General features: G+C 42.6%; 1 protein-coding gene across 3 annotated transcripts in view; it reads left to right on the forward strand.

Annotated features, from left to right (window-relative positions):
- Positions 1–23543, forward strand: part of LOC121276540 (atrial natriuretic peptide receptor 2) — a 159081-nt gene that overhangs the window by 34306 nt on the left and 101232 nt on the right. For all 3 annotated transcript variants that reach the window (XM_041185099.1, XM_041185089.1, XM_041185079.1), the window contains exon 5: positions 22330–22424. In XM_041185099.1, the coding sequence (XP_041041033.1) occupies positions 22330–22424 (95 nt within the window). The remainder of the gene's footprint in view (positions 1–22329; positions 22425–23543) is intronic.

Below are 23543 nucleotides of genomic sequence, written 5' to 3' on the forward strand. Positions count from 1 at the left end.
TTAAATGTACAGGAAACTCGTCTCAATGCCAATTCACAGCTTACTCAAGTAAAAATCTTAACTTTAATCAGTTTCCCCCCAGATGCAGACCTCTGGCCTAAAAAAAACTCATGTTTCTTACCTCGTTGATGAAAATTCAGCCCAATGTTTCAGGGCAATGAGCTTTCATGAGAACTGGAAAAAGTTAAGGATCCATGATAACATGCATGAGTTGGATGCAGGGCAACACTTTCCCTGGATTATTTGAACAAACTGTCTCAATTTCAAAACTCACTCCCACCACACTATTATGGTACTTCAATTGTCCAAATAGGTATCTATAGTGCTGCACAAATAGAGTTTTGTAGTACAAGACTCGAGAATTGCTGAAAAAAGTGACATACTGAAGCATTTTTTCTTGTGCTCATCAGGACACTTCGCAAGAATACCAATATAAGAGGAAACAACAATTTATACTGTATGAGAAGAGAGTGCTAATTGGTTGGCAGGTGGACTCTGATTGGTAGAGGGGTTACCATGGAGAATGCACCAATGATGGTGACTGACATTTAACTGCTTGGCATTCTCCATGCATTCTCTAAGGCAATGGCGCCACCAATCAGAGTCCACTTGCCAACGAATTAGCAGTCTCTCCTCCTACAGTATGAATTGTTATTTTCCCCTTATATTGGTATTCTTGTGAAGCCGCTTGATGAGTGCAAGGTGAAAAGCTTTGACATGTCTCTTTTTTTCAGCAATACAAATAGAGCTATTCAATTAGTGATGTATTTTGACTGTGCTTTGCAGTGGACATGAGACCATTAGGAGCTGGAGTGCTTGAGGCTGTCCAATTGATTTAACTTAAAATTTTCATCAGTGAAGAAGCTTGACACCACCCAGGACAAAGTAGTCTGCTTGATTAGCACCCCATCCACTACCTTAAACATTAACCCCCTCCACTACCAATGTACAGTGACAGTAATAGGTACCATCTACAAGACAGTCTTCAGTTTACATTCTTTTAAGCTGTCCCATACACACAATACCACACAGCCTGCCTGTTTAGGCTTCCTGCTAAAACCTGATCTCTGAGAGATTTGTGTGTTTTTTTCCCAATCAGCTCCATTTCCTTATCAACTTGAGGTCATAGTCTGATTTCCCAGAATCAGTCATAGCCAGCAATCGAAGGTTACACCCCTCTTTCTCAGAAACCTGAAATTTTGGTTTCTCTTTCAGTTAGGGACAGTCTCAAAGAACGCATACTTTGAAACCCAAGTTTGTACAGACAACAGCTCACACAAGCTCCCCCCCCCACCGGCCTTGGAAACAGCAGATTTCATCATATGGGCAGATGGGCTTCTGTGGTTCAGGCAGGCAGCTCACCGCCGCTTTTTCTCCAGTTAACGATGGTGAACAAATGCTCGCTATTCCTGTGACATTCACATCCCACAAATGAAAAAAAGTTATCAGAGAAAATATATATTTTTTCCATCTGTTTCGACTAGCTCCTAGATAAGTAAGCATAACATTCTAAATCACTACACTATGGAGCCCCTGGTGATCATGTTAGATTTGACTTGCCTGTATATTTGGCTGTGGCTTTATATCCAGAATATCAGTTGTTTGATATTGATCTGATCAGTGGCTCGGTATACATAACAGTATGATAAACCAAAGTTACCACCAGGTGGGCACAGTGGCAATTCTTCCTTTGTCAGTAACAAATCCCAATTAAAATCTAACTAAGTTGGTCCCTAATAGATAATGGCCAGATGTGCCTCGGGATACTTTCAGATCCTTAGCAAAGCATGCTCTAGGACCTCTCTAGGTTGAAATTACAATATATGATATTAGTAACACGCAGTTTGTAAGTGCTCATATGAAATTCTTTCATCTGCTGTTTTAACAAAGTTTTTTTTATTTTAAATGGGTTAGCGGTTGACCTCTTTTTTAAAATTAGAACATAGAAATAATTCTCACAAGCAGTTAACAAATTAATTACCAATATTGCACAGCATGATTTTAACCTCATTTGTGTAAATATTCTATTTCTGATAATGGTAAGTTATTTAATTTCCTTACCTGTAACTAACATTTACGTTTAAATAGGATACCCCACAGTTGAACATCATTCTGAAACAAGAATAGGAAGCAGACTTAGGGAAAGAGAAATCCCCTTACAACCTTACATTGTAACAGTGACCACTTCAAAAGTACTTAATTGGCTGTAAAGTGTTTTGGGACATCCTGAGGTCATTCACCAAGGCTCCTTAGACAGCACCTTCTAAACCCATGACTACTAACATCTAGAAGGACAAGGGCAGCAGCTGGATGAGAACACCATCACCTGGAAGTTATCATTGACACCATAGCCAGCAGTTCAGGCAGGCAGCTGGCTCCAAGCCGCATACCACCCTGACTTGGAAATATATCGCCGTTCCCTCACTATCACTGGGTCAAAATTCTGGAACTCCCTTTGTAACAGCAATGTGGATGTACCTACACCACATGGACTGCAGCAGTTCAAGAAGGCAATTCACCACCACCTTCTCAAGGGCAGCTAGGGATAGGCAAAAAATGCTGGCCCAGCCAGCAAAGCCCGTATCCCATGAATGATCTTTTAAAAAATGAAAGGTGCTGTATAAGTGCAAGTCCTTTCGTTTCCAGATGTGGAATAATGAACAGCCAAAGGTTTACAATAATGAAGATGTTGAAGGTGCAAAGCAGGTACAAAGATGAAAGGAGTTCCAGACTGTGGGGGAAAGAGCTAGAGCATAGGACTGGATGAAAATATAAATATTGGAAGGAGCAATCCATGGGGGACTTTGAAGTGAATGATGAAGAATTTGGAATTGATGTGTGAAGGATGGGTTGCAAGTAGAGGTTTATAAAGATTGGGATAGTGAATGGTGCTTTGTGCTGACCAGGCAGGAAAATTCTGGATGGATTGGAGTTTATAAAGATGGAGTAAAGAATGGATTGGAAAAATTGAATCTAGTGGTGAACAAAAATACATGGATCAGGAATCAGCAGCACTTGACATGAGGTAGGTTTAGAAGTAGGCAATGATTTTGAGGTCAAAGCGGATATGGATTTAGAATTCCTATGTAAAATGACACACTGGCTATGGTGTCAATGATAATGCTCTTGACACTGATGTACAAAGTTGTGGGTTCAAGTTCCATTCCAGTATTTGAGCTCAAAAATCTAGGCTGGAAGTACAGTGCAGTACTTAGGAAATACCGTACTGTCAGAAGTGCCATCTTTCAGGGCAGAAGTTAAATTGAAACCAGTCTGCCCTCTCCAGTAGATATAAGAGATCCCATGGCACTATTTCAAGCAAGAGCAGGACAATATTTTTCCCTCAATTAACAATAACTTATAATTATATAGCACACTTAATGTAATAAAATGTCTCCAGGCATTTCACAGGAGCTTCATAAAACAAAATACAATGCCACACCATATAAGGAAATATTTGCCTGGATCTTCCACGAAGCAGTAATCATCGTTGAATTGCCATGCTGCATGAAATTTTCAACATCCAGACAGTGCTTCGCATTTCTAGCCGGGTCTTCCAAGCCCAACTTCTCCAGAAATGTGGAGCATAGAGCTCCAACTAAGAACTCAACTGTAGTGCTGTGGCATTGGGGAGGAAGAAACAAGCCATACCTTTTTACAGCATTGATGTCATTAGGTAAGTTTAAAAGTCCAGTGTGAATGTTAGTGAATGGGTGAATAGATGAATGTTAGTGAAAAGATGAATGGATGAATGTTAGTGAATGGGTGAATGGGTGAGTGATGAATGAGTGAATGAGCAGAGTGGTAGGGTTGGTAGGTGGGTGAGGTAAATGGGCATGTGATAGGATGGGAAAAGTGAGTAGGTAAGGGAACAGGTGGGTGATGTGGTAGGTGAGTTCAGCAATAGGTGGGTAGAGTGGTAGGAGGTGAGGTGGCATGTGGGTAGGGTGGAAGGTGGGCGAGTTGACATGTGGATAGCGTGGCATGTGGGTAGGGTGGCACATGGGTGAGTTGACATGTGGGTGGGTTGACAGGTAGGTAATGTGACAGGTGGGGAGGTTGGGAGATGGGTGAGGTGGCAGTTGGAGAGTGTGGTAGATGAGTGGGGCGGTGTGTGGGTAGGGTGGAAGCTGGATGAGGTGACAAGTGGCTAGTGTGGTAACTGGATAGATAGATAGGTGGATGAGTGGGCAGGTGGGATTGGCGGGGGTGGGGGGGGGTAGTCGAGTCGGGAGGGTAGTCAGGGCGGAGGGTTAGTCATTTTGGTGGCTAGTCGGGCCCGATTGGGGTGTAGTCAGGTGGCCAAGAGGTTAGGATAGTCGAGAGGAGTATTTGGGTTGGGTCAGTGAGGTTGGTTGGGGGTCAAGCAAGGTAGTCAGGTGTCAGGGTGGGAGTCAGGGGGTCAATGTGAGTGATTGGAAGGCTGGTTCTGTAGTTACCCAGGAATTAGATTAAAATGTTTCTGTCCAACATTTCCTGGGTAATTATCCAGGTGTATACTGTGAGTCTGTCCAAAGTCTCTAATTCTAACTCAGAGTCAGAGACTTTTGCAGAGGATCCATAAGACCATAAGACATAGGAGCAGAAATTAAGCCATTCAGCCCATCAAGTCTGCTGGCTGATAAGTTTCTTAACCCCATTCTCCCACCTTCTCCTCGTAACCTTTGGTCCCCTTTCCAATCAAGAACCTATCTACCTCCGTCTTAAATACACTCAATGACCTGGCCTCCATAGCCTTCTGTGGCAATGAATTCCATAGATTCACCACTCTCTGACTAAAGAAGTTTCTCCTCATCTCTGTTCTAAAAGGTCTTCCTTTTACTCTGAGGCTGTGCCCTCAGGGGTCCTAGTCTCTCCTACTAATGGAAACATCTTCCCCATGTCCACTCCATCCAGGCCTTTCAGTATGCTGTGAGTTTCAATCAGATCCCCCCTCATCCTTCTAAACTCCATCCAGTATAGACCCAGAGCCCTCAAACCTTCCTCATATGTTAAGCCTTTCATTCCTGGGATCGTTCTCGTGAACCTCCTCTGGACCCTCTCCAGGGCCAGCACATCCTTCCTGAGATACGGGGCCCAAAATTGCTCACAATATTCTAAATGTGGTCTGCCCAGACCCTTATAAAGCCTCAGCAGCACATCCCTGCTTCTATATTCTACTCCTCTCGAAATAAATGCCAACATTGCATTTGCCTTCCTAACTACCGACTCAACCTGCAAGTTAAGCTTAAGAGAATCCTGGACTAGGACTCCCAAGTCCCTTTGCACTCCAGATTTCTGAATTCTCTCCCCATTTAGAAAATAGTCTATGCCTCTATTCTCCCTACCAAAGTGCATGACTTTGGTAGGAGCAGGGAGCAGGGGAATTGGCTGTCGGAAGTTCAAACTTCCCAGCAGTTGCAGTGGAGGTTTGCGTGTCAGTTCTTCTGCATGGTTCTGACATGCATTTTCGGTCATACATCTGGTATCCAGCAATCTGGAGATTATAGCATCTGCTCCATTAGGTCAGATGACCAAAGGCTTGGTGAAAGATGTAGGTTTTAAGGAAAGGCTTAAAGGTGGAAAGCAAGGGAGAGAGGAGGAGGCATGTTGGGAGGGAATTCCGTAGTTTAGGATCTACGCAGCTGAAGGAACAGTCACCATAGGTGGAGCAACTAAAATTGGGGCTGCTCAAGAGGGCAGAATTAGAGGGGTGCAGATATCTTGGAGGATTTTCAGGCTGGAGGAGATTACGGAAATAGGGAGGCATGAGGTCAAAGAGGGATTTGAAAACAAGGATGGTTTCCCCAAAACAAAAACACATTACCTGGTCATTAATTGGCTTCATACAAAAAATATGTATTACCTGGTCACTATAACATTGTTCTTTGTGAGAACTTGCTATGTGCAAATTGGCTAATACATTTCCTATCTTGCAATAGTAACTGCACTCTCTGGCCGTAGATTGTTTAGGGACATCCAGTGGTGCTGAAAGATGCTACATAAATACAGGTCTTTCATGGCCAGGATCTTTAAGTCGGCAAGCGGGGGGCGGGGCCCACTCACCGACGCATAAAATGACGCGGGATGACATCGAGCAGAGCTCCTGACATCACTCCGTGTCATTTCAATTTTCAGGTCGGCGGGGGCACAGCTGAATCAACCGTGCACCCGCCGACCTGTCAACAGCCTATTGAGGCCACTTAAATATTTAAATAATCAATGGACCTGCCCGTCAAACCTTAAGGTTGGCGGATAGGCTGGGAGCCCTGGCAGGCTTCAGAAAAAGCATGAAACCTCATCCACGGGTGGGATGAGGTTTCATGAGGGTTTTTAAAAATTTAATAGATGTTTGATCAAAAGTGGTGGACATGTCCCAAATCAGGTGACAGTGTCACATGAGGGGACATGTCAGGGAAATTTTGTCTATGCACCTTGACCATTTTTAAATTTGGCGCAAATCTCCCTGAGGCAGCACTTAGCCTCAGAGAGATGAGTGCGCTCTTTTGTGCACATGCATGAAAGCACACTCTCAACTGAGGGAATCACCCGCCCCCTCCCCCGCCCGCACAGGGAGCAAATGGCAATTCCTGGCAGATGTCACGTTGGCCAGGCCTTAATTGGCGTGCCCATGTAAAATGGTGGCGCACCCCTGAATGGGGGCGCCAATTGGAGGCATGCCTGCCCGCTCCTGCACTTCCCCCCCTGACAGGCGGAAAATTCTTCCCCATGTATATCTATCTACCTGTTTATTTATTTACGTGCATCATGACGTATGAGGAGGATAATTACACAATATGTAACCTATGAAGTACATACTGTGAGATTCCTGATACAGGAAGCAGGATAAAGATATCAGGCATAGGATTAGCATAATATTTGGTGCATTGGTAGCTTGCATCAGTTGGTAACTCTTGTCTCTGAGGCAGAAGGCAGAATTGAGTCATTCAATGTATCTTAAGTACATAGATTTCGGCTGACACTTAGGTGCAGTGCACAGAGTGTGTGACCTTGTCAGAGATATTGACTTGATGTCATAAAGTTATCGAGTCATTATGGCATAGAAGAAGGCCATTCGGCCCATTGAATCCACGTAACACTTGACTTAATTTACTTGCTTGGACTAGTGGCCTGAACAAGCAAGTGCATATAATTTGCTGGTAAACCATCAGGCCAGAAATTTTCACTTGTCAGGCAGACTCAATGACGTTGGGTGAGCGTCTTGTCATTATCGCGCACTCATGCAATATTTCAGTCAACGGGCGCGCACAGGATTCAGCAGTGCACCCGCCGACAATTAACAGACCTATTAAGGTCATTAAAGCATCAACTGAGTTAACTTTTTTACTGCCCATCCAACCTTATGGTTGGTGGACAGGCGAAAAGGTCAAGCAGCTTTTGGATTTTTTTAGGAAACCTCATCCATGGGTGGGATGAGGTTTCCAACAGCTATTAAAAATTAAATAAAAATTTTTACATTTCATTAATAACATGTCCCTGCTCATGTGACAGAGGGCACATGAGGGGACATGTTTTTAAACATTTTAAAATTCTTCATGTTTAATTTTTTTAACAGAAGACAATCTTCTGATGATAACCTCAATGTTGGAAATTGGTGTTGAAGCTAAATAGATTTAGACCAAGTGGAAGTGTGGCCCTGTGGAGATCAAGCGCATTTTTTTAAAGAAGCCCTTTTTTATGGGGTGAGTGGAGTGGCGAACTTCTGCTGACAGCTCAGACACAGTTAGCAGACAGATGCCACCTAATATACCGAAGACTCGATCTTAGAAGTCCCTTCCCCTGATCTTGCAAAATATGAATGGGTTGATAGAAGAATTACACTTTGGGCATGATTCTGATGCAAATGCTAGCTTCATACTCTCGAGGATTTTTTTGGACAATTTGTTTTAATCCATTAAAAGAAAGGAAAATTGTGTTGTGACTCTGGAGGTTCTTGCATTCTATTTTATAATAAATTGTGATCAGAATTGTGCAGGCAATAATTTTTGCAGAGGAATTTTGAAAGCATGTTATATATCTTTTTGAAAGATATAAAGAACGCCCAGTGCTATGAGATTAAAGATCTGTTTTTATATAAAACGATGGAACTCAAAATAAATTTCAAAACGTGCTGAGGTCCAATGAAAGGTTGAAATATTGCAACAATTTTTGGGGAGGGGAACTTTGCCACACTCTAAAATTTTTGCTTGATTACTTTGGTGCTGTCTATTTATAGATGTTGGCTCCCTTACAATAAACACATACAACGGCCAAATTGTTTGATAGAATGTCGGAGCCTAATTTCATGAAAAACCCATATTATTGCTCTGAGATTGCTGGATCTGGGGAGGGTAAAAGCCTGATTATAATTTATGTTGTAGTTAGTGCAACAGTGCCAGAATTTAGTCTGAAGTGGATTGCAGTATATTAGTGGGAAGTAATAATATACGTTATATATACTGGCAGATCTTCTGTGGCATTGCTCACACAGAGTTTGGCGTTTCAAATGCAATAATGATTTTTAGCTGGCAAGTTGATTTGTTCTTTGTGGTCACTGCACAAGATATCCTGATGGAGTAGTGGCCTAAACAAGCAAATGCAGATAATTTCCTTGTAAACTCTTAAGGTCAATCGGAGAACAGTCGTACCTATTTGTAAATTTAAGGGTTTGAGTTAGAGAAACACTTCATGAAAAGTCGAGTCTTCTTTTTCTATTTAAGCAAGTTTTACATCAATAATATGTTAGTCTTGAAGTGTGCTACCTGACTTTATGCTTTGGACGTCAGAGTGAAAAAGCAGAATATGTTTTAAAAGGTGAGAAACTTTTAAGCATTGAGGTTCAGAGGGACTTGGGTGTGCTGGCACAAGGAATGCAAAAAGTTAGCATATAGCAAGCAATTAGGAAAATGGCATATCGGCCTTTGTCGCCAGGGGATTGGAATGCAAGAGTAAACAAGCCTTGCTACAGTTGTACAGGGTTTTGGTCAAGCTGCATCTGAAGTATTGTGTGTAGTTTTGGTCTCCATGGGTAGAATTTTCTGCTTGGTGTGCGGGTGCGAGCTATTTCACATTCGAGAGTGAAATAGAGCACAATGAGCTTGGATGAGCTCCCTGATGTCATTACGCACACGTGCGATAGTTTGGCCGGTGGGAGTGTGCGAGAGTTGGCAGCGCACCTGCTGATAACTAAGAGGCCTAATAAAGCCATTAAAGTAGCAATTGACGGTGATTTTTCGCTGCCCATCCAATGTTACAATTGGCAGGTGGGCTAACCCACCAGGCAGGCTTTGCATTTTTGAGGAAATCTCATCCAAGTGCGAGATGAGATTTCCGTGATTATTTTTTTTTTAAATGAAAACGTTTTGGAAAAAATTTCCATCATCCATATGCTGAGGTGTCTCATTCTGACGCGTGAACAGCTTGTCCCAATTTTACATTCTGCTTTTACTGATTTTAAATTCGTCAGATCCCTGAGACAGGTCCCTGCCTTCAGGGAGCTTCTCTTCTGCATTCCCCTGCACCCGTGCTGACTTCAGTGCTCACCCTCCTCCCACCCCCACCCCAGCAGCGCTGAGCCTCTTCGTGTGCATTTCATGCTGGCTGGCCATTAATTGGCCAGCTAGCATGAAATTGCAGTTGGGTCCGATCGCAGTCGATGGTCCGTTCCCTGGCCACTCCCAGGCCCACTGATCACGGCTGCCCACTGACCCGGAAATTCTTCCTCATGTTTATGAAATGATATACTTGCATTGAAGGCAGCACGGTGAAGGTTGACTAAATTGGTTCCTGGGATGAGGGGGTTATCCTATGACAGGAGGCTGAGTAAATTGGGATTATGTTCTCTGGAGCTTAGAAGAATGAGAGACCTAAGTTGAAACCTACAAAATTCTGAAGGGGATTTGATAGGGTGGATGCTGAGAGATTGTTTCCGCCAGTCAGGGAATATAAAACACAGGGGCACAGTCTCAGGATAATGAGCCGATCATCTAGACCTGAGATGAGGATAAATTACTTCACTCAAAGGATTGTGAATCTTTGAAATTCTCTACCCCAGAGGGTTGTGGATGCTCCATCATTGAATACATTTCTGACTGGGATAGACAGATTTTTGGTCTCTCAGGGAATCAAGTGATACAGGGAGCAGGCAGGAAAATGGAGTTGAAGCCTAAGATCAGCCAACATCATATTGAATGGCGGAGCAGGCTCAATGGGCCATGTGGTCTACGCCTGCTTCCATTACTTATGTTCTTATGCTCTTATTTTAATAGATAAATGTTTGATGGAAAGCACTTACAGATATGTAACATAGATTGATCTATAGAATGTTAATGCTTGCATATGCTATGCACTTCCTGTCCACAAATTTTACTACTTGTCACAATTATTAGCAATTGTTTTAGATCAATATTCACCTTTGGAACTGCCCATATAATCATTTATATTTTTAACTTTCTAAATAAACTGTAACCAGACACAATAGGCCAGATTTTCATCTTGAAAGTAGGAATCAGGAGCTGGGAGATTTCCTGACATCCTGATCCCATCACCTGATGTTTTCTTATGGTGGGCAGTTGGAGAGTTGCTGGAGTCAGTGGGGCTGTGATGGAAGCAGGCCAATGCTGAAGTGGCCAGGTTAAAAGGCATGAATTAATTTGCTGGACATTAGCCCAGTTCTCGAGATCAGTGTGAGCTAGCCCTAAGCTGCATGCACCCCCCCGCCCCCATACTCCCTATAACCCCTCACCTCTTACCCCCATCTATTCACCCAGTTTCCACTACAAACTCAACTCACAAACCCTATAAAAACATTGGGAGGAGCTCATAAATCTGTTTATATAAACAAAAATCACTTGAATATCCATTTAAAAACATTAGATGTCAAAATAACTAAACATTATATGAATATCCATTTTAAGAACATAGGATAGAATCTTTAGTTCAGCAAGCAGGCCATGCCCCCACTTGCCGAGATGTAAAATTACGCGGGGTGATGTCGAGCATGCGTCCCTATGTCACCGCGCGTCATTCAGATTTTCAGTTTGGCCACACAGGGAGTGCTCAGCGCGTCTGGGCACGTATCCGCTGGGCAGGCCTTAATTAGCCTGCCCATGTAAAATGCCCATCCAATTGGTGGCACCCGCCGGGGAGATAATTCTCCCCATAATCTTAACAATTCATGGATCTGTTAAAATAACTGAGCTCACATCCCCCTTGACAACTGTTTCAACAGCCCCTAGTAAGCAGAATCCATTAATGGATTTGCAAGTCATCCAAGCATTCATAATGAGATTCTATTGAACAACTATATCAACAAACCCTCCTGAGCTGAATCCATTGAAGACTTTGAAGACAGCCAGAAGTTCAATTATCTGTCAAAGCTTTTAAACTGCCAGACAGATGGCTAAGTTGAATTTCAAAGAAAGCATAAGTTCAGCCATCTGTTAAAGCTTCAAAACAGCCAAGCAGATGGCTGAGCTAAATGTCAAAGCAATGGGCAGATTCCACACCATTTCAGATCTGGATTTCAGTCATGTGCAATGCAAAATAGCACTTTATCCATGGATAATGCACTCAAATGCACCTGGAGACTTTCCCACTTCCATTGAAGACTTTCATCACTTTATTGGTGAAGGAAGAGACATGCTGTTAAAGCTTTTCATCTTACACTCATCATGGCAGATGCACGAATGTCAGGTTTCAATGAGAGCAACAATTCATACTGCATGAGAAAAGGGTGCTGATTGGTTGGCAAGTTGACTGATCAGTCAAGGCATTGCCGTGTAAAATGCACCATGGAACTATTGCTCCCCCCATACTTCTGTCTAATTCAAAACAGGCACAATGCCAGGACATGTTCCTTTTTCCTACAGGCCTGGTGTCGCCACAATGCCGATTGATCACCTTTTTCCATCTTCTTCTCTCAGTCACCCAATCCTCTTCCAATCCCACTGTGTTTAAGTCTCTCACTAATACATCCTTCCATCTGGTCTTAGGCCTTCGTCTTCTCCTTCCTCCTGGCAGTTCCATCTCCATCACTCACCTCGCCACATTTCCCCTTTCTGCAGCAGATGACCATACCATTTCAATCTCTTCTCAGCTATTTTCTTCAATGCTCCCACTGACTTCACTGACACACTGATATACTGGTTCTTGTTTTTGTTTACTTTCTTGTTACTCCAAACTTCCATTTCAGTATTCACATCTCATTAGTATTCAGTCATTGTTCCTCTCCTCTTGATGTTATCCAATTTACGAACGATATAAGAAGGTTGGTCTCACAACTGTCTTGTGGACAGCTTCTGCTGGTCTATGTATTTATTAAATTGTTGGTGCTTGTGGTTCCATTCATTCATTGATTTGCTCCTATTTCTTGTGTTCTTGTTGGTGTTTCAGCTGGTCGATAAATTTATGAAGTCACTGCAACCCATTTCTGAAGTTAATTTGTTGCTGCCGACTACCATATTAATTTTTTATAATTCACTATTTCCAGTTGCTTCATTATTTTATTGATTCTGTGCTCCATTAAATTATTAATTCATTGGTAGCTGTTTATCTGCACTGCAATGTTCCTTAGTTTCCTTTCACTGTTTGAATTGGATCTTTAGTTTATTCTATTATGTCCTTATTATTGTAGCAACTTCTTAGAAGATTTAATAGGGGTGTTAAAAATTGTGAAGTATTTTGATATAATAAATAGTGAGGAACTGTTTTCAGTTGGGGCGGTGGGGGGATGTGGTGATGGTGGGGGTCATTAACCAGATCTAAGCTAATTGGTGAATGAACAAGGGGGATGGAGAGGAGAAATCCTTTTACGTGGCCTCCTGTTATGATCTGGAATGTACTGCCTGAAATGGTTATGATTCAATGATATCTTCCAAAAGAGAATCAGATAAATACTTGAAAAGGAAAACATTTGTAAAACTATAAGGAAAGAGCGAGGGAGTGGGAGTAATTGGATTGTTCTTTTAAAGAGCCAGAATAGACATAATGGGCTGAATGGTCTCCTTCTGTGCTATACAATTCTATGTTTCAATGATTCTTCTGTTGCTCACTGTTTTAGGCTTTGTTTTGATCATATTCTCTGGGAGAATTCAGATGGAACTTTTCAACACTGCACAGGTCTGAACTCCATATGGACAATACTTTGGGAGAAGGGTGGGTGAGGAGACCAAGGGGACATAAGGCCTGATTCGAAGTGGTGTTTTTGGGAAGCACAATAATTTCACATTTGTTCAAACTGAATATTTTCAAGGAGGGAGGAGAGCACAAGGATCCAAGGCCAAATTTGAGTTGGTATTCTTAGGGAGTGGCAGGATTTTTGAGGGGGGTGCTGTAGCCTTTGGGAATTGTGGTGAAATTTGTACGTTGTCAGAGATGAGTCATGAGTCAAGAACAAGAGCCAACTATGGGGTAGTATAGGGAAAGAGTATGGGGAAAATTTATGCCAGCAGCATTACAAGAAGAGCACAAGGCACTGAGTGGGAATTCAGAGTTGTATTAGGCAGGGAAAGGGTTGGCAAATGAGACAGATCTGTCTCAGACATAGCAATACAGGAAAAGGAAAAAGTCATTAGCTACTCAAGCCTGTTCTGCCTTTCAGTTAGATTATGGCTGATTTGTGAACTATCTCCATACATTGGGAGGCTCCAATCCTGGCAACTGAGCAGGAAGAAGGTGAAGAGACTCTGAATGGATGATGTATTCATGGGATTGGGGGCACTTTTTCACCAGAACTAGCACCAGAGCGCACAGTGCTTTGAACTATTTTTAGTGAAATTTGGATCAAATTGAGTTTTACCTTCAGAGTATGTAAGAGATATTTCTCTCAGTATTATTTGCAGACAGTGAAAGAATATGCTGTTTTACATGGAACAGCTGTGGTATTAGTTGTGGTAGGTAAAAAGATGTGGCTTGTGGAAGCTAGTTCTTTAGCTTTTACAGACTTGAGACTTTTCTGAGTAATTACTTGAGTTGCGAAAGTGAGTAACGGTGGACATGATGAAAGATGAAACTGAGAATTTTTGAGGGGAAGTTAGTGCCTAAAGGACTAATGAATAATTAGAAGAGGTAGTGAGCAGTGAGTGAGTACTAGAAGGTAATAATTAGGTAATGAGTATTCAGGGAGTTGGAGTAAGGAAGAGTTGGCTGTGCAAAGTGCGATACCAGGAATATGATTTGGGAAAAAAAATACATTGCAAACATGGGTTGAGGAAATTATAAAAAGGACAGAGAGAAGAGTAATTGGGAGGAAATGAAAAAAGAAAGAATGAAAGGAAATCAGAACTTTTAAAAAACCTATAAGAAATGAGACTTTTTAAAAACAAAAGACCAAAGGGAAGAGGCATTTAAAAAGCAATTGAGGAACAGGCATGTTAATAAAAGACATGGGAACAGACCTTTAAAAAAACCCACAGGAAACAAACTCTTAAAAATGACAGCAGGAACAGACATTTTAACTAACAGTGGAGGAAGCAAACCTTTGAGAATAGGCAAAGAAAAACATCATACAATGGACGTTACAGAAACAAAGTGGAAAAAGAAAAACAATGTGTAATGGGGCTTGAAACTACAGTTAGAGAAATTAAAGGGCTCACAACAGGACCTGGAAACAAAATAGATTAGGAAAAAAAGAGTACAACTCGACTTTTTGAACAGCCATGCAATTGTTTTAAAGGTCCAGTCTTCGAATGTGAGTGAATGGATGAGAGAATGAGTGAGTGAGTGAGTGATTGAGTGAGTTGGTGAGTGAAGTGGGTAGGTGGGTAGTTGGGTAGTGGGGTAAGTGGGTGGGTGGGTGAGTAGGTGAGTGGATGAGTTGGGTGAGTGAGTGAGTGGGGTGTACTCGGGTCAGGTCGGGAGTGTAGTTGGGTCAGATTGGCCGGTAGTTGGATCGGGTCAGGAGGTAGCTGGGTTTGGGGGTAGTTGGGTGGTCGGATCAGAGGGGGTAGTCGAGTTTGGGGGGCAGTGAGATGGGGTCAGGGGATAGTCAGGTCAGGGGAGTAGTCAGGTTGGGTTGGGGATAGTTGGGTTAGGTCCTGAGGTGCAGTTGGGAGATTGTCAGGTCATCAGGGATAGCCGGGTGGGGTTGGAAGGATAGTTGGCTTGGGTAAGGGGGTAGTCAGGTTGGGAGGATAGTTGGGTGGGATCAGTGGGATGGTCAGGTCAGGGGGTAGTTGGGTTGGGTCGGAGTAGTCAGGCTGGGGAGGTATTCGGGTGATATCGGGGGTAGTCTGGTCAGGGGTGGTTGGGTTGGGTCAGAGCTAGTCGGGTTGCGGTGATAGTTGGGTGGGATTGGGGCGGTCGTCAGTGCAGGGGATAGTTGGGTTGGGTCATGGGGTGTAGTCAGGAGATAGTCGGGTCATCAGGGGGATAGTCAGGTGGGGTTGGGAGGGCAGTCGGGTACTCGGGGGGCTAGTCAGAAGGTCGAGGTGGGTAATTGGGGTATCCTTTGTGGAGTTACACACGAGCACTGTGAAGTACCACAGAGCTGTCCAAAGTCTCCGACACTAATTTAGAGTTGGAGATATTCATGGAGGGACCTGTGGAGCATTGGAAGTTTAAACTTCCCAGGCTATTGCCACAAAGGTCCTTGGGATAAAAGCTCCAAAGGGTCCCGACGCATATCTTCAGTTGTACATGCAGCCTCCAACAATCTAGAGACGGGGAGATTTAGCCCATGTCATTTTTTTTTATCTTTCATAAGAACTTATGAAAGAGGAACAGGAGGTGACCATTCGGCCCCTTGAGCCTGCTCCGCCATTCAATAAGATCATGGCTGATCTTCTTGTGTTTCAATTTCCGCGTTCCCATCTAACCCCGATAGCCTTTGATTCCCTTACCTAACAAGAATCTATCTACCTCTACCTTAAAAACATTCAATGACCCTGCTTCCACCACCTTCTGAGGCAGAATATTCCAAAGTTGCATAACCCTCAGAGAGAAAAAATTTCTCCTCATCTCTGTCCTAAAAAGGCGACCCCTAATTTTAAAACAGTGCCCCCTAGTTCTGGACTCACCGACAAGAGGAAACATCCTTTCGATGTCCACCTTGTCACTGCCTCAGGCAGTTTCTTTGTCTTTACTTGTTGTTGTAAGGGTGGCCGAACTGTACTATTAGTAATAGAGTTGAACTGCAGACACTTCTTGGGTGGAAATGGTAAGTTTATTTACAACATACTCAGCAGCAACTACACATGTGCTTTCAACTCCAACTCTCCACTGTCTGCTGAGGTATCCAGTGCAACTCTCCTATTGGTTACTACAGATCATGTGATCTTTCCTAACAAGCATTATTCTTAAAGGTACAATACACTAAATAAAACCATAATCTCTATATTTCTCCTCCTTTATCTCGGCTATAAGTATTATATTTCCAAGTACATATTTTTCAAGACAACAAAATATTTACACTGGGTAAGGAATTTATAAGTTCAGTCTTTCAGGTGGTTTCCTGGTACATGTGGAACGTCACAGCTCCACAGCTTCAGATTCTTTGTCAAGAACCTCTTTTTCTGGAGTTGCCTGAACATCAGGTGCTTCAGCAGGCCCTTGTAGTTCTGTATCCTCAACTCTTATAGGAACATTAGACATGTCAGTCCTGGGTTGAGTATCCTCAACACAAAATGCAGACCTGGCCATGATCACTGGTGGACCAAATCTTGCTGATTTGTCTCTCTCCTCCTTAATGGTCCATACGTTCACGGATTATCCGGCCTTCCACCTCCACTTGGTAAGATAGAGGTCCAGTAACCGCACTTATTTCACCCAGTAACCACTTTGGTCCTTCCCTGAATCCACTCTCTCACGATAAATTTCCTCTCGCAACCATGCCAGTCATGTCTCGTTTTCTGGCTTCCCTGACTCCTTTCCATCTTCCCCTCTAAATCCAGCATTATTAGGCTCAATCTCATCCTGAGACGGTGTTTCAACAATAACTCCGCAGGTGTGACACATGTTTCTGTGTGGGGGTAGTCCTGTAATGAAAAAGAAAGTGTGCTACTTTGGTTGCCATGGAATCACCAGTTAGCTTTTTCTGCCTGTCTTGAACGTTTGAACCGCCCTTACAGCCAGTCCATTTGAGGAAGGATGGTACAGTGCAATTTTTACATGCTTGATACCATTGAAGCTGATAAACTGTTGCAACACAGCACCATATTTTGCCATCCATCCCAGGCCACCATAGATAGCTGTGTGCTATGGTCTTCATTCGGGATACTTTTGGATGTGTAATTCAATTAAAAGTGGCTCCCTTCTCTTTGGAGGAACCATCACTCATGCACCCCACATAGGATGCCATCCTGGTTGGTTATTTCATGCCTTCTGTTGAAGTACAGTTTCATTTCATCAGATACAGGCTCCTGTGACCAACCATGTAGCACCTGTTCTCATACTTGAGGTAGGACTGGGTCCTGACTTGTCCAGTCTCTGATCTGACGAGCACATACCGGTGAGGAATCTAAGAAATTTAACAGTAAAATAAGTTCTTGTGGAACTGGGATGTGCTCATCATTTTCTTGTAAAGGCAATTAGGGGATAGACAATAAATACTGGCCCAGCCAGTGACACCCACATCTCATGAATGAATTCCTAAGAAGTGCTGCACTGTCAGAGATGCTGTCGTTTGATGAGACATTAAATCAAGGCTCTATCTGCCGCCTCAGGTGGACTAAGGGTATTGGCATTTGCAATTTGACGGCCAGGCCTATGTATGAAGGTGTATTCGAATGCGGCCAGAATTAAGGCCCATCATTGTATTCTTGCAGAGGCTATGGATGGTATAACTTTTTCCTCACTAAACAATCCTAGCAGTGGTTTGTGATCTGAAACGATTGTTAAATGATGGCCATGGACACATTGGTGAAATTTCTTGACACCAAAGATGATGGACAAGCCTCCTTTTTCTATCTGTGAGTATCCCTTTTCTGCTGTGGTAAGTGTCCTTGATATGTATCCTATTGGCTATTCTGTGCTGGCATCCGATGAGATAGCACTGCTTCCACATGTCAGCACCAATTCTTTCGTCTGATCATAATGCACTAATAGATTGGATGAGTGTAACAATTGTTTCACCTTTATGAAAGTTTCTTTCTGGGGTGCCTCCAAGACCAACATTGGCTCTTTTTGAGTAGCAAATGCAGGGGGGCCAGCACTGTGGACAAATTGGGCAAGAACCATCCATAATAGTTGATCATTCCCAGGACTGATTTGAGCTCTGAGGTGTTCTTTGGCGCAGGGGCCTCTCTTATGGCTCTGACTTTCTACTCAATTGGGTGGAGGCCCTGTGAATCTACCTGATGACCCAAATAGGTGACCTCCCTCGCTTGGAACATGTCTTTTTAGACGCACTCCAGCTTGCCAGAAATGTTTTAAGACTTCTTCTAAGTTTGCCAAATGCTCTTTTTCAGTGGACCCCATCACCAGTACATCATCTAAATAGACTACAACCTAGGGCAGTCCCTGCAGTAAGATTTCCATTGTTCTCTGAAAGCTGGCACAAGCTGAGGAGACACTGAAATGCAATTGTGTATGTTGGGTACAACCCCTTTGTGGGCATTAGTTGTGACAAATTCCCAGGAGGCATTATCCAATTCTAGCTGTTGATAAGCATGACTCATGTCAAGCTTCATGTATGATGTCCCTCCTGCCAGCTTGGCATACAGGTCTTCAATTTTTGGAATGGGATGCCCATCCAGCTTGGCTACTTTATTAACCGCTAGTTTGTAGTCCCCACAAATTTGGACGCTTTGGTCAAATTTAAGGACGGGAACTATGGGTGCTGTCTATTCTGAGAACTATAACAATCAGTTTCACTAGCCTGGTCAGTTCAATGCTGACTTTTTCTCACAGGGCATACGGCACTGGTCTCACCCTCATGAAGTGAGGGGTTGCTTCCGAATTCACATGAATCTTAGCCTGCAGGCTCTAGATTTTCCCCAGTTCATCCTTAAAGATGGTGGCGTACTTTCTAAGTAGCTCTGGTAGCCCACTTGCTCTCAATTGGAAAATTTCAGACCATTCTAACTTAATCTCCTTTAACTAATTTTGTCCCAAGAGGCTTGGCCCTTCACCTGCTACCACCATCATGGGTAGCTTTATCGATTGGCTTCCATAATGGAAAGTTACTCTGCTTCTGCCTTTTACTTGAATGACTTCACCCATGATTTTAGCTTGGCAGCTGTTTGTTCTCAACTTGATTGATGTTCACCATTATTCAAATATCTGAAGGTATGTTCCCCAATTACTGTGGTGGAAGCTGCTGTGTCCACTTCCATTTTAACAGGTTTGCCATTTATTTTCACTGTAACAAATACTGGTTCTGTCTTTCGAACTTTCAGATTAAACAATGAGTAAATGTTTGAATTTGCTGTTCCAGGTTCTTCGACATTGTAGATTTCATTGGGCTTCTTCTTCTGTTTACAAGCCTGCTTGAGTCTTTCCTTGCACTGCCTCATTATATGTCCATTTCTGTGACAATAGTAACATTCGATTTTTTTAAACTGCCAATCGCTAAAAGACTGATTGTTTCCACCTCTATTAAAATTATTCTTTGATTTTGCTGCTAAGTTACTTTTCTTTATTCTTCAGCTAGCGGGGCTGTTTCCCACTTCCTGGCAGCGTTTCGCTTTTTTGCATCATTTTCGCTTGAGGTTTTCTGCCCAATGTGGAGGATGGCACCACTTTACATACCCTGTATTGCTCTTGAATCTCTTACTGCACTTTCCATAGCCAGCGCTATCTCTAGCGCCTTCTTGAAATCCAGAATCACTTCAGACAATAATCTTTTCTGAATAGTGTACTCTTCCAAACCTCACACTAAACGATCTCTGAGCATGTTGTTCAGAGTCGTACCAAACTCAGAATGTTCCATTAGCTGTTTCAAATTTACCATGTAGCATGCAATTGTCTCACCCAGTGCTCTATTTCATGAATTAAACCTAAACCTCTGTATCGTGACTGAGGGCTTAGGTTGAAAATGACCCTTCACGAGGTCCAATTCATCAAAACTTTTCGAACCTGGGACACTGGGTGCTGTCAAACTTCGAATCAGACAGTAGGTTCTGCTCCCACAAGTACTCAAGAGGATCGCTTGCCTCTTCCCCGTAACCACGTTCATGTGAAAAAAGAACATGAGGCATTCTATGTATTTAGACCAATCATTCATGGCTGGTTCAAAAGGATCAATTCTCCTGAATTGTGGCATTTTAAGAGAGGATTACTTCTTCAACTCTAACGGAGCTTGCTACTTACAATCACTGGGGAAGGTACAGTGCCGATTTCTTTCTAACTTGATTTCTTCTGTTCAATCCTGTTTTATCCCCATCGCCAATTTGTTGTAAGGGTGGCCAAATTGTACTATTAGTAATAGAGTTGAACTGCTGACATTTCTTTGGTGGAAAGATTAAATTTATTTACAATGTATTCAGCAGCAATACACATGTGCCTTCAACTCCAATTCCATCTCTACACTGAGATAAAAACAAAAAAACTGCGGATGCTGGAAATCCAAAACAAAAACAGAATTACCTGGAAAAACTCAGCAGGTCTGGCAGCATCGGCGGAGAAGAAAAGAGTTGACGTTTCGAGTCCTCATGACCCTTCGACAGAACTTGAGTTCGAGTCCAAGAAAGAGTTGAAATAACTCTTTCTTGGACTCGACCTCAAGTTCTGTCGAAGGGTCATGAGGACTCGAAACGTCAACTCTTTTCTTCTCCGCCGATGCTGCCAGACCTGCTGAGTTTTTCCAGGTAATTCTGTTTTTGTTTTCCATCTCTACACTGTCTGCTGAGGTTGCCTACACTACCCTCCTATTGGTTACTACAGATCATGAGATCTTTCCTAACAAGCATTATTCTTAAAGGTGTATTACACACTAAATAAAGCCATGCTAATAACATCTTATTATTGTTTATTTCCACTAAGCCTTCCTCTTTGATTCCAAGGTGCTAGGAATCTTGGCTGTAATCTTCAACCTGCACTTTCCCCAGTTCCCATCATGTTAGTTGAAATCCTTTCCTACTGCCCTATTTACCCTTTCAAAAGATTCAGAACTAACTCCAATGCCCCAGAAGTGTGCAGCTTTCTCTCCTATTGCATGAACCCTGCAGTCACACGTTGACTTAACTAATCATTGTCTGTTCAACTCTTCAGTGCCTGTCATAGGCACCAATCTAAGATCATCATTTTTGAGATCTTGTTATTCAATCTACCACCTAGTTCCTTAAATTCTTTCAGCAAAATCTCATATGTACTTTGAGTTATACCATTGTTCTAAAATTGCCTACGTCTTTTGACTGCTGTTCCTTCTTTTCCTGAAGTGTTTCCGCCTATTCTGTAATATCTTTCACCCTGGCACTAGTGAGACAAGATAGCATTTAGGTTTCATGGAAAACAACATTTTTGGGAAGAAGTTTTATGGAGCTAGGAAGATCAACCAGAATTCTGGCCATTGGGTTTTACAAGCAGGGCACTAAACTAAAGAAAGGACCCAGCACTCAGGGAAAAGTTTTTGGGATGGTCTTGCACTTGGGGAGCTTTGTTAAGGGAAGACCTAAACCTTCCTTATGAGACCAAGAGGAGAACTCCTTCTCTTCCTGGTCCTAAAAGGAAAATTTAAAGAAAAGCTTAAAAACTTACTTCTTGATTCGTCTCCTGGCTCCTCTTCCCTCTAAGTTGCCCTAGTGGTAATACCAACCAGCTAACTAGCTGGTTGCGTACAGTCTCTACTCTGCCTATTATGAATAATCGAAAGAACATGCTGTTTGATTTAATCAACCAGCCTGTACTCGCAAAACCCAAAATAAAACACCTATTGTTAGATGTGATTCTGTAATGGGGCAGCACTTGCTGAACAATCCTGAGTAAGCTAATAGCTACATTAGCAACCAATTTAAGATAGTTAGTTGAGCTCTTAATGTGACTCATTTACTCTTAATAGAAGCGACATACATTCATTTGCAGGGACCGATTTTTTGGAATTACCTGGAAGCTTGTGGAGTCTATAGTTTCCCGTTGTATTCTGCATGACAACACCTCGGTCAATCAGAGTCGACTTGCCAACTAACCAGCACCCTTCTTTAGTATAAATTGTTGTGGTTTTGATAGGCTGAATGGCCTACTCCTGCTCCTATGCTGCTGTGTTCATCTCATTTGAAATTTGGCATTCTTGCATTTGTCCTGATGAATGCAGAATAAAAAGTTTCAGCAACATGCCTCTCTTTTCAGCAATAAAATAATAAACATTTTTTTCAGTATTAGGAATCAGATTCCACTGCAAAATGGTATAATATATGTGGTATTTATTTCATATGTTTTTATTTTCCATAATTGTTATGTCTCTTTATTTTATTGTAGGTGTTACTGGATTAGTGAGCATTGATGAAAATGGCGACAGAGACATCGACTTTAGTCTCTGGGATATGGTCAACACAGAAACTGGGGAATATGAGGTTGGTATTTTAAGTATTTTTATGTGCTGTGTGCAAACATTTGTTCCCCATGCTGATAAATGACTGTGCATGGTATGAAACCCTCTAAACCTTTAGCAAATAGGTAAATTAAAACCTATAGGGAGATTTCAGCTATCCCTCACTCTCAGCTGGGAATTACATTTGAAGGGAATGTGGCTTGGAAAACTGAAACTACAGAATTCCTCTCCTATTTCTGGCCAATGCTTCCCAATGGAAACATGGGATTACTGAACTTATCTTTATATACATTTAATTTTTAAAAATCCCTTTGTTACCAAGGCTACAGCAAAACTGTTTGTCATTTGGAAGGAAGCATTATGATGGAAGGAAAGGTGTTGTCGGAAATAGGTCAGCTACACATTGGATCAAGTTAGAATATTGTAAACTATTTTTTCTTATAGGATGTAATCAATGCCAGAAATGTTGCCTGCCCAACATCACACACACTGACCTTACTAACTTTCCATGATCAGCTTCATTTGGATAATGTAGGTGAGCTACTGGGCAGAGGAAACACCTCACACTCACTCGCTAAGAAAGGGGAGGTAATGAACAGCTAATGAAAGCCAAGAGCAGTTTTGAAGGTCAAGCATCATTTTGGCTGTGAGAAGCTCACTTAGTTTTGTCCAAATTTCACTGATATCTGCTGTAGATTTGGACGTTAGGAGGGTTGCCACCGGAATCTGGATGGAGAGGGAAACTCTCTTTGGAACAGGCAAACACAGAGGGCGGAGTTTTCGCAAAACCAGTTTTCACTCGCCCGCTCCACCTGAAAAATAGCGAGCTGCTTCTCCCATCACCACACATCGGGAACTTCATTATAATACATCTGCATATCATAATAAGACCAGCTAGCCGGAATCATCCCCCCATGCTGGATCACTCAGGCACCGTGTTTCACAACAGCATTTATAAGGTGTGCACCTGGCTAGCTGAATTTCGAGGGGAACTCAGAGGTGAATGTACAGTAATTTTGCACAGCACTCGCAAGGGTTGCCTGTTGGACTTCAAGGTTGAGGTGCTGTGCATTCAGGCGAGGGCACAGGCACGTCACTTTTCCCAGCTGGGGAAACTGGGCACGTTGTACAGTCTCCTCGC

This window comes from Carcharodon carcharias, chromosome 1 (genome assembly GCF_017639515.1).
Source record: "Carcharodon carcharias isolate sCarCar2 chromosome 1, sCarCar2.pri, whole genome shotgun sequence".
Lineage (NCBI taxonomy): Eukaryota > Metazoa > Chordata > Chondrichthyes > Lamniformes > Lamnidae > Carcharodon > Carcharodon carcharias.